Here is an 11,549-nt window from a genome sequence, read left to right on the forward strand (position 1 = left end):
TACACAAAAACATGAACATTGGACGACATCATGTATTGAAAAACAATGAATTAGGTCCAGGAAAACTGGAACTACAACTGGTCACGTGGCCTCTTCCTGTCAAAGTTATGGCAGTAAATGAGGGAGAAAAGGAGAGGAATGCAACCAGGAGGGTGCTGGGGCGCACTCGAAGCAGGTGTGGTGGTGTTTGCGTGTGTGATGGGACCGCCTGTATGTGTCCACCAGTGAGTGTACATGACTTATCCCCATTTGTACTGGTGTAGAAGATTGGTAATACGTCGCGGCGCCTCCAAGCAGCGGATGGGGCCCCGAAGCCCCCACGAAATCCGCAGCCCCGTGGACACCCTACGGCTGCAGGAAAGCCCCGAGTACCCTGCCCTGCGGTCACAGAAGAGCCCCGGGCCCCCAGAGAAGCCAGAGGGCCGTGGAGCAACCCCCACGCCCAGCCCCGAGGAGCATGACCCAGTCCCAGGGAGCACAAGGAGACCCCGCATCCCAGGTGCGCACACATACAAAAAAACCCCGGGTGCAGGCACAAGATGCAGCCGCCGACACAGAACCCGGGCCACGGGCGCAATGCACATACCGCGGGCCCACATCCCGGCCTTGCGGCGACAGACCGACACCCCGCCCGAGCCGCCCGCCCATCCCGCAAGCCCTCAGTCTATTGTGTGGTCTATTGTGTGGTCTATTGTGTGAGTATGAGTTTTGGGACTGGGAGAGATAGGCGAGTCACAACCGGATATCCAGGGGCACAGCAGGCCCCCCCGGACCCAACTGTGCCCCAGTGTGCCCACCTCCTGTACCTGATGGCAGCCAACCTACAGCGATCAGCCAAGGGCGCAGAACGTCCGCCATGCGTCTCCGCCATGTCAGGCAGCTCCGCGCCCCCATCAGGCCCCTGGTCAGCCCCCAGCTGCTGAGCATGCGGACTACAGAATAGAGGGCGGCAGACGGCACTGCCACCCACAGCCGACCCCCAGCGATGAGCAGCCCGCCCAACGCGAGCGTCAGAGGGCAGGTACCCCGGCAGCCCGGTGTGGTGACAGGAGACCGCCACCAACGAAGGAGGTCACATGGTGCGCCCCGTGCCTAGCACAGCCAGACAGGTTCAGGACTCAGGTTGACAGGACCAGACAGAATGCCTAACCAGCCCCGGCACGACTGGACACCCCCCCCCACACGGGACGCAAGAGGACACACAGTCCCAGCCGACCCCAGCGTCGCGCCAACCCGCCGACCGCGGGGCACGAGACCCGAACCAGCGACCCACACCCCCGCCCCCAACCGAGCCCCAGAACCAACAACCACACCCGGAACATACACACGGATGCCAGCTGCAGGTACTCCCTGGGAGCACGTCCCCCCCCCCACAAACCCCTGGAGACAGGCCAGCTCAGGTAAAGGAGCAGGCGCCACCACCCGGACCACCCAACTCCCCCGTGGGGCCCCAGGATCCCCCAAGAACACAGGCCCATGCACCACGGATGTCCCCAGAGCCGCCCTGGCATCCACCCAACCGCGGAGCCCCGGCAGACCAGGAGGACCCCCACATGCCCCAAAGCACAATGACATTGCACCGACTTTGGAAGACTCAAGTATTAAATGATGGAGTTATGTTCCTGTCTACTTCCTACCTACCAGGTCCCTGTCTTCTGCCTGTCAGGTCCCTGTCTGCTTCCTGTCAGGTTCCTGTCTATTTCCTATCAGGTCCCTGTCTTCTGCCTGTCAGGTCCCTGTCTGCTTCCTGACAGGTTCCTGTCTACTTCCTGTCAGGTCCCTGTCTGCTTCCTGTCAGGTCCCTGTCTACTTCCTGTAGTCCACAGAGTCCTGCCTCACGGTGTTTCTGTGGAAGGAAATCACTCCGTGTGGAAGTTCCCAACAACACACTTCCATTCCAACAGATTCAACACTGCATGTCCCTCGCACACATTTCATCATCTTTTTAAACCTTTGGGACTAAAATAAAACGGACACCACTCTGCTCCGGAGCTGCAAGCCAACTCCATGTGTGAGGTCACAAACATGGAATATGACTGGAGCTGCAGTGGCTGTCCTGTTCCAGACACCTTTGGACCGAAAAATGCCAGGGAGTGTAACTATAATATTATATAAGTGTCCATCCCTTATTATCTATTATTGATATAATAGATAATTATATTATTATATAATAGATAATAAGACATCAAATAATATCATATGATATCAAATAATATCAAATATATAAAACAATATCAAATATAAATATAGCTGTGGTCCAGTGTAGTCATAATAGGTAAGTATTCAACTTTTATAAAGAGTTTTTATAAAACACATTGTTTTCTATTGACACCGACTGGCCTGGGGTACGAGCAAAAAATGTCCCTCAGGAAACATTGCATGAACAACTACATCGTTCCTGGATAATGCAGTGTGGACACAAAAGAAAGGGATGGTTCCTCCAAATTCCTGTGGTGCAGTTTTCAGGGTTTTATGAAACTCAGCAGTTTCCTTTAAACGCAGCAGTGACTAAGGTGGTCTGTCTACGTGTCGCAAACTCAGTTGTACCCTCACTCTGTATTACCTTTTTGAGTCTTATTTTATTTAATTCTAGATTATTCTATTCACTAACTGCATTAGGTTTTAGGAATCAGTTAGTTTCAGTTAGTTGCTAGGTAGGTATAAGTTTTGCTATTATGTTCAGTTTAGTAAATATTGTGCAAAATCTCTGGGTGCGTTGTAAAGACATTTCACTGCATATATGTATGAAAGTATGTATATATATGCAAGTATGTACATGTATGAAAGTCTGCGTATGTATGAAAGTATGTCTATGTATGAAAGCATGTATATGTATGATAGTATGTATATGTATGATAGTATGTACAGTATATGTATGACAGTGTAAATATGTATGATAGTATGTACAGTATATGTATGATAGTATGTATATGTATGAAAGTCTGTATATGTATGAAAGTATTTATATGTATGAAGGTCTGTATATGTATGAAAGTCTGTATATGTATGAAAGTATTTATATGTATGAAGGTCTGTATATGTATGAAAGTCTGTATATGTATGATAGTATGTATATGTATGAAAGTCTGTATATGTATGATAGTATGTATATGTATGAAAGTCTGTATATGTATGAAAGTATGTGTATGTATGAAAGTATGTATATGTATGTGATGAATAAACCTCTTGAATGTTGAAAAGGTTGAGGTGCTGAATGGATTCTGGGAGACGCAGCCTTAAATAACGTTGGATGATGATGTCACAAAGCACCCTGCTCCTCAAACTCATCAAATCGCGTCAACGTTCTTCAACTTCTGGTAGATACGCAACAGTTTTTCAATAATTCCAAATGTACACCGATATCGATCAAACCCGAACAAAATGACACCAGAAACGTTCTAACGAGACCTCCACCATGTATGGCGGTTGCCATTGTTTCAGCCACTTTTAGCCTGAAAAATGCCAAGAAGATTAATAATAATAAAAATCGGAGAAAAAAAACAGGGTTAGGGTTAGCCCTGCAGGCTGGGTTAGCCCTGCAGTTTTAGGGTTAGGGTTAGGGTTAGCCCTGCAGGGTTAGAGTTGGGGTTAGGGTTAGGCCTGCATGGTTAGGGTGGTAGGGATGGTAGGGATGGTAGCTCAGGAGGTAGAGCTGGTGGTCTAGTCATCTAAAGGTTGCTGGTTGGATCCCAGGCTCCTCCTGCTAGCATGCTGTAGTGTCCTTGAGCAAGACACTTAACCCCTCATTGCTCCTGATGGCTGCGTCCGTCGGTGTTTGAATAATTGTAAGTCGCTTTGGATAAAAGCGTCTGCTAAATGACTAAATGTAAATGTAGGGTTAGCCCTGCAGTGTTAGGGTTAGGGTTAGGCCTGCAGGGTTAGGGTTAGTGTTAGCCCCACAGGGTTAGGGTTAGCCCTGCAGGCTGGGTTAGAATCAGAATCAGAAATACTTCAATAATCCCAGGGGGAAATTACTTTTGTTACAGCTCCAAATCTACATACAACATATTTACATACAACATATAATATTTATTAAGAAACATATTTATATATAAATAAGTATATATAAACATATCTATATGTTATAAACATATCTATATAGAGTGTAAAATGTACAGTTAAAGATGTGCAAAAAGAAGAAGGTGCAGAAGTGGAAGTCCGTGTTTTGAGGTCATGGGTTAGGGTTAGGGTTAGGCCTGCAGTTTTAGGGTTAGGGTTAGCCCTGCAGGGTTAGGGTTAGTCCTGCAGGGTTAGGGTTAGGGTTAGCCCTGCAGGGTTAGAGTTGGGGTTAGGGTTAGGCCTGCAGGGTTAGGGTTAGGGTTAGCGCTGCAGGGTTAGGGTTAGGGTTAGCCCTGCAGGGTTAGAGTTGGGGTTAGGGTTAGGCCTGCAGGGTTAGGGTTAGGGTTAGCCCTGCAGGTTTAGAGTTGGGGTTAGGGTTAGGCCTGCAGGGTTAGGGTTAGGGTTAGCGCTGCAGGGTTAGGGTTAGGGTTAGTCCTGCAGGGTTAGGGTTAGCCCTGCAGGGTTAGGGTTAGGGTTAGCCTGGCAGGGTTAGGGTTAGGGTTAGCCCTGCAGGGTTAGGGTAAGGGTTAGCCTGGCAGGGTTAGGGTTAGGGTTAGCCCTGCAGGGTTAGGGTTAGGGTTAGCCTGGCAGGGTAAGGGTTAGGGTTAGCCTGGCAGGGTTAGGGTTAGCCCTGCAGGCTGGACCCCTAGATCTAGCTGCAGGCAGCAATATGGGGTCCAGGGCAGTTGGCCCTTGGTTAAAGTTCAATGTTGGGATGTGCTTTGCCTCTTTGTTGCACTATGTTTTGTGACTGCAGAAGTTCATTCCTTCCACCTGGTTTGAGTGTAATTCTATTATGGGATGGTGTTTGTGGATGTGAGTAGGTGTCCTACGCCGCAACTAACGGCGGTTATCATTCTGAAGTAGGGCTGCATGATTTAAGCTAAAAATGATAATCCCAAACCACCATGACTCGTAGAGGATTTATAATGTAATGAATTGTGTGTCGTGGGCTACACAAAAAACACAAAAATAATGAAAATATTTCAAAACACATATGCAATAAATACTAATTTCTTGTATTATGTAATTGCTTGTTATTGTTACAAGTAATTATAATTCAGGAAGTTTGAATACATTGATATTTCTGGAATGTCCATCAATTCTGACAGTGATGTCAATGGGTTTTTATTTTGTAGAACTTACTCTGGTGCGTGTCAGTTGTCCTCAGAAGCATTAATATATATTAATGATGCATAATAAAGTTAAATAGTAATAAAATAATACCTGTCACTGTGTAACTTTGTATGGTTCTTGTTACAATTAACAATTCTCTGGAATTTCTCTAAATTCTGAAGGTGTTACTGGAACTTAAATGATCCTGTTTCTAAATTAAACCAGAAACAAGTGCAAGATGCTGGAAGGAATAATAAATAAATAAGAATAAAAAGCATTTTTTATGTTGGTGCATTATGCCAAATATCAACTGAACAGCTAGTCAACATCAAGAAGTCGTGTGTTGTTGGTGTACTGTCAATACAACAAATGAAAGCTGGTCAACCTCAACAGAAACAAGACTAGTGAGTCCTAGCTACGATAGGACCAAGTCTCCAGGTGTTCCTACAGGGTAGTGAGTGTCTGCAGAGCGTGTCGAGCTGGGTAGCTCCTCCCACCGATGGGGCACCACCCCATTGAGTCCGGATCGAGAAGTCATTCTACACAGCGGAGGCATCACCAGCCGCCGCTCATTTGCAGACCTCAGAGAGCAGAGGTCTACTTGTTCAAGTCCCATTGAATATCCAGCGCTGACAGCTTGCTTGTTTATAATTTTTTATCAACAAAAACAATAGGGGTCTCCGCCCCCTCGGGGGACGGGACCCCTACATAGAGCTGCAGGCAGCAACACAGGGGTCCAGGTTAGTCACATTAGTCACGAATGACAGTTTTCAGATTGTCCATGGAATGCAGCATGGGTTTAAATGCTGAGATCTGAGTCGTCTGGACCAAATCCTACGCCAAGCAACCACTACACACCAATGGAGTCAACACCGGGAACCACGACCAATGTGAAAGCCCCCTAGAGCCACACCCTGCACATATACTGTATAACTAATTAGTATGTAAGTGCAAGTATATACATAGATATATATATATATACACACACATATATATATATATATATACGTATATATACATACATATATATATATATATATATATATATATATACACGTATATATATATATATATATATATATATGTATATATATATATATATATATATATATATATGTATATATATATATATATATATATATATATACACGTATATATATATATATATATATGTATATATATATATATATATATATACACACACACACATACACACACATGCGATCCCTTGTCTCGCTGGTCTCTTTTTGGACATAACAGAAGCAAAGCTTCAAGCTGAGTTAGTTTTGTTGCTTCACAGAAGGTTGTGTGTTTGAAACCAACAAATTGGTGTTTGATTCCTCCATAAAAGAGGTTCCTTATGGAACATAGAGTGGAGGAGAGAAACATCTATGGCACATGCATAAATTATACATGAAAAGTAGATATTAACGTTGACTAACTCGCTCATGAAATCTGGACATATTAGCCGTCTCCCAAACACACTGATTGTAAAAACCATCACCGTGCTACTTCCAAGAGACCAATCACACCATTTCGAACTCACTATCATTTCCTCAATTCTGACCCAATTTTGACAAATGACATCCAACCTTTGGTTCACTTCAGCCACTCACAATGTACCACCCGGAGGAAACCCATGTGAATGTGGGTAGAACATCCAGAATTCAAACCCAGAACCTTCTTGCTGAGAGGCAACAGCATGAACCACTGAGTCACCGTGACCCCATTCTTATATTATCACTCAGTCATTCAAATCGGCCTCGTACTGAGAAATAAATAGAATGAAACGCGACGACACCTGTTCTCAGGGCTGGACTGGGTCAAGCCCTGTTCTACAGGTCTCACCCTCGCTTCTCCTTCCTGGTCTCCTTCACTGATTTGGGGAGTGAGACCAGGAGCGAGCGAGAAGACGCTGAACACATTTGTGACGACAACTAACTACTCTTGAGTTGCTGTTCGATTCCCTGTCCCTCGGTGGAAATACTTGCACCAATACCTGTTTAACTGATAAACTATGGAGCGTTGTTACTAAGTAGTATTCTGATCACGGAGCATGCTGCCCATACAGTGGGAACGGTGAGCATCGGAACCACGTCAGGTTTGGGTTCAGACATCGACACTGAGGTGAGGCCATCTTGTTCCCCACCTCACCAGGGGGGCGTGGTGTCCAAAGATCAATGGCTTTGAAGCCTGAAGCTCCTGCGGTTCATCTCTTTGAGCCACCGAGTCTCCCCAGGACTTTCCGTTTCTTCCAAACATCTGCTCAAAGGAACTTCAGCAGTGACTTGGACGGAATCACCAGGACTCGAACCTGTGACAGCAGCCCTTAGTGGCTGGGATTGAACCATCTGGTTCAATGTACACTGTGGTAGTAGTACTTCAGTGCGTAGTAGTTATGCTTCTTAACACTATCGTAGTATTTGTTATTTTACCAGATTACTGTGTTGTACTGCTTAGTTTTTCGTTTGCGTTACTTTTACCGCTGATCACAGCTAATTTTGACATTTACAGTACAAACCTATACATTTTTACATGTAATTTGTTGTCTAACTATATGATGGAAAGTGTAAAACTACCTCCTGATCAGGCTAGTTACTACAGTATCTACAAAGTTACTTGATTTTGCTGTACTTTGTATTTTATTCTGTTTGTAAAGACAGCAGCACTGTTGCACAGCAAAGAAAGGTTATAGCAGTACTGGTACTCTAGTAGCACACTAGTTCTACCACAGACAGCACCGTTTGGAAACACAGAGATTGAGCATTATTTATACATTTCATATGATATTTATATTTATTGTATATTCTATTTGTCTTGTCTGTAGAATGAAAGGATATAAACGCAGATGTTCCACTACAGTGTTTTATTGAGACGACGGTTCCACAGTTGAACTCACTTTCACATCATGGGCGGCCATGTTGGATTTACACTGGCACTTTGACTTCTTCCATTAGAAATGTTTGGTTTGAGTGACCAGGCCCGACCTTCGACCCCTGGCTGCAGGGGTGGAGGCAGTCTCAGGGAGGACACGGGCAGGGCCATGTGTGTAGTTCAGAAGAGTCCGGTCCGGGATCTACTGGTTTCCAGTCGACAAACAGGAAGTGAAGTGGGCTGAACAGAGTTAGCAAGATGGAGCTACTGCTACGTCCTTCACTTCCTGTGGGCCTCAAACAGCAGCTTGGCAACGGGTTTCACTTGTCACTAGGAATCTGCACTGTACATGCGACATGTTGGAGGGCGGGGCTAGTTAGCCTAGCGCTAACATTCTACATTATTATACTTAGGAATGCTAATGTTAATGAAGCCTGTTGTGGTAAAAATAAGCTGATCAACATTTCAAACTATTTACACTGGGACCTTTTGAGCATTATGACATCACTTCCTGTTTCCTGGAGTGACATCTTATCATAATAATAATAATAATAATAATAATATCATTATGATATCTCATAATGGCGTTACTCAACGTGACACATTTGAAATGAGACCAAACTGCACCGACAGGAAGAAGCAGATATAAAGGTCGTATCAGTAAGACGTGTTATTGCTACGACCTTTAACCTTTAAACAGAAAAGCAGTTCATCCCTTTTAGTTTGTTAAACACATTTTGGATCTGGTCCGGCGGTGGTCCGGTCCAGTCACTCAGTTGTCTTGGTGGCGTGGCGGGGGCGCGGCACCAGAAAGCTGCATGAACAACTCCTGCAGCTCGGTGACGTCGTCGTCCGGCGCTGGAATCGAACGCTGCTCACGCTCCTCGATGAAGTCCCAGAGACGCACACTGTTCAAGAACTACACACACACACACACACACACACACACACACACGTTCCATTTCTGCTGACTGCTAGTACACCTGGGGGGGGGGGGCGTCTGTGACTCCTGGCATTCATCCACTGTGACCACAATACTGGCAGTCAGGAAGCAACAGAACCAGGGCTACATCCAGAATTAACCAGGGAAACCAAGGTAACCAGCAGGGTAACTTGGTAACCAGGGGGACCCAGGGTAACTTGGTAAGCTGGGAAACTTTGTAACAAGGGTAACGTGGTAACCAGGGTAACTTGGTAACCAGGGTACTCAGAGTAAATAGGTACCAAGGATAACTTGGTACACAGGGAAACCAGCAGGGTAACCTGGTAACCAGGATACCCAGATTAACTTGGTGACCAGGGAAACTTGGTACCCAGTGTAACTAACCAGGGAAACCAGCAGGGTAACTTGGTAACCAGGGAAACGTGATAACCAGGGTACCCAGAGTAACTTGGTAACCAGGGTAACGTGGTAACCTGGATAACTTGGTACCCAGAGAAACCAGCAGGGTAAATTGGCAACCAGGGTACCCAGAGTAATTTGGTGACCAGGGAAACTTGGTACCCGGGGTACCAAGGATAACTTGGTACCCAGTGTAACTTGGTAACCAGCAGGGTAACTTGGTAACCAGGATAACTTGGTTCCCAGGGAAACCAGCAGGGCAAGTTGGTAACCAGGGTACCCAGAGAAATTTGGTAACCAGGGTAACATGGCACCCAGGTTACCCAGGATAATTTGGTACCCAGGGCAACTTGGTAACCAGGGAAACTTGGTAACCAGAGTAACTTGGTAGCCAGGGTAACTTGGTAAGCAGGGTACCCAGGATAACTTGTTAACCAGGGTAACCAGGAAAACTTGGTAACCAGAAGGGTAACTTGTTAACCACTGTAAGTTGGTAACTAGGGTACCGAGGATAACTTGGTAACCAGGGTAAACAGCTGGGAATCTTTTTAACCAGGGTAACTTGGTAACCAGAGTACCCAGGTTACAGACAGACAGACAGACAGACAGACAGACAGACAGACAGACAGACAGGCAGTAAATCAGACGGACAGATACCAAGTAATCAGGGTAACTTGGTAACCATCAGGATAACTTGGTACCCAGTGTAACTTGGTAACCAGGGAAACAAGCAGGGTAACTTGGTAACCAGGGTACCCAGGGCAACTTGGTAACTAGGGAAACTTGGTAACCAGAGTAACTTGGTAGCCAGGGTAACTTGGTAAGCAGGGTACCCAGGATAACTTGGTACCTTGGGTAACCAGCAGAATAACTTGTTAACCAGGGTAACCAGGAAAAATTGGTAACCAAAAGGGTAACTTGTTAACCAGGGTAAGTTGGTAACCAGGGTACTGAGGATAACTTGGTAACCAGGGTAACCAGCTGGGAATCTTGTTAACCAGGGTAACCAGGGTAACTTGGTAACCAGAGCACCCAGGTTACAGACAGACAGACAGACAGGCAGTAAATCAGACGGACAGACAGACAGTAAATCAGAAAAAGACAGTAAATCAGGCAGTAAATCAGACAGACAGAAACCAAGTAACCAGGGGAATTTGGTAACCATCAGGGTAACTTGGTAACCAGGGTAACCAGCAGGGTAACTTGCCAACCAGGGTAACCAGGCGAACCAGCAGGGTAACTTGGTAACCAAGGTAACAAGGCTAACCAGCAAGGTAACTTGGTAACCAGGGTACCCAAGGTAACCAGCAGGGGTAACTTGGCAACCAGAGTAACCAGGGTAACCAGCAGGGTAACTTGGTAACCAGGCTAACCAGGGCAACCATCAGGGTGACTTGGTAACCAGGCTAACCAGGAAAACCAGCAGGGTAACTTGGTAACCAGGGTAACTTGGTTAACCAGCAGGGTAACTTGGCTAACCAGCAGGCTAACTTGGCTAACCAGCAGGGTAACTTGGCTAACCAGCAGGGTAACTGACCCGCACGCTGCCCTCGGAGCTCAGCTGCTTGCGCGGGGGGTCGGCCTGGGCGCGGCTCCCGTCAGGGAAGGCGTGAAGGTACAAACACTTTGCTCCAAATGGACACGAACCTCGACCCTGATCGAAGTACTTACAGGCCTTCTTACTGCAACACAATACAGAGAGTACTGGGAATATTACAGCCACATATGTACAACAATACATATTGGACTGTAGCATCAAATATACTGCATGTATGCACTGAAAGAATGAGACACACAGACAGGCAGGCAGACAGGCAGGCAGACAGACAGACAGGCAGACAGGCAGACAGACAGACAGACAGACAGACCTAACTCCAGACTTGAAGTGCTCTATCAGTCGGTTCTTGTCGTCCTGATCCTCCACCCAGTAAACTGAAGGAATCACAAACTCTGAGACCACCCTGCACTCTGGACACGACCTGAGAGACGGACAGGCAGTAAATCGGACAGACGGACAAAAACACAGTAAATCAGGCAGTAAATTAGACTGACGGACAAACACACAGTAAATCAGCCAGTAAATTAGACAGACAGCAAATCAGACAGACAGTCTCACTTGATGATCTTGTTGTCGAACTGCTTGGCACACCTCCACTGG

The 11,549-nt window shown here is 46.1% G+C and overlaps 1 protein-coding gene across 1 annotated transcript in view; it reads right to left on the reverse strand.

The window, feature by feature from the left end:
- Window positions 1–8,024: 8,024 nt before the first annotated feature.
- Window positions 8,025–11,549, reverse strand: part of mkrn2 (makorin, ring finger protein, 2) — a 17,823-nt gene continuing 14,298 nt past the window's right edge. The window contains exons 8-11 of the mRNA XM_080001219.1: window positions 11,508–11,549; window positions 11,260–11,370; window positions 10,929–11,073; window positions 8,025–8,968 (exon numbers count right to left, since the gene is read on the reverse strand). The exon at window positions 11,508–11,549 is cut by the window's right edge and continues 107 nt beyond it. Of these exons, the coding sequence (XP_079857345.1) occupies window positions 8,822–8,968; window positions 10,929–11,073; window positions 11,260–11,370; window positions 11,508–11,549 (445 nt within the window). The 3' untranslated portion in view covers window positions 8,025–8,821. The remainder of the gene's footprint in view (window positions 8,969–10,928; window positions 11,074–11,259; window positions 11,371–11,507) is intronic.

The sequence above is a fragment of the Zeus faber genome, assembly GCF_960531495.2.
Source record: "Zeus faber genome assembly, chromosome: 5".
In the NCBI taxonomy this organism is placed as follows: Eukaryota; Metazoa; Chordata; class Actinopteri; order Zeiformes; family Zeidae; genus Zeus; species Zeus faber.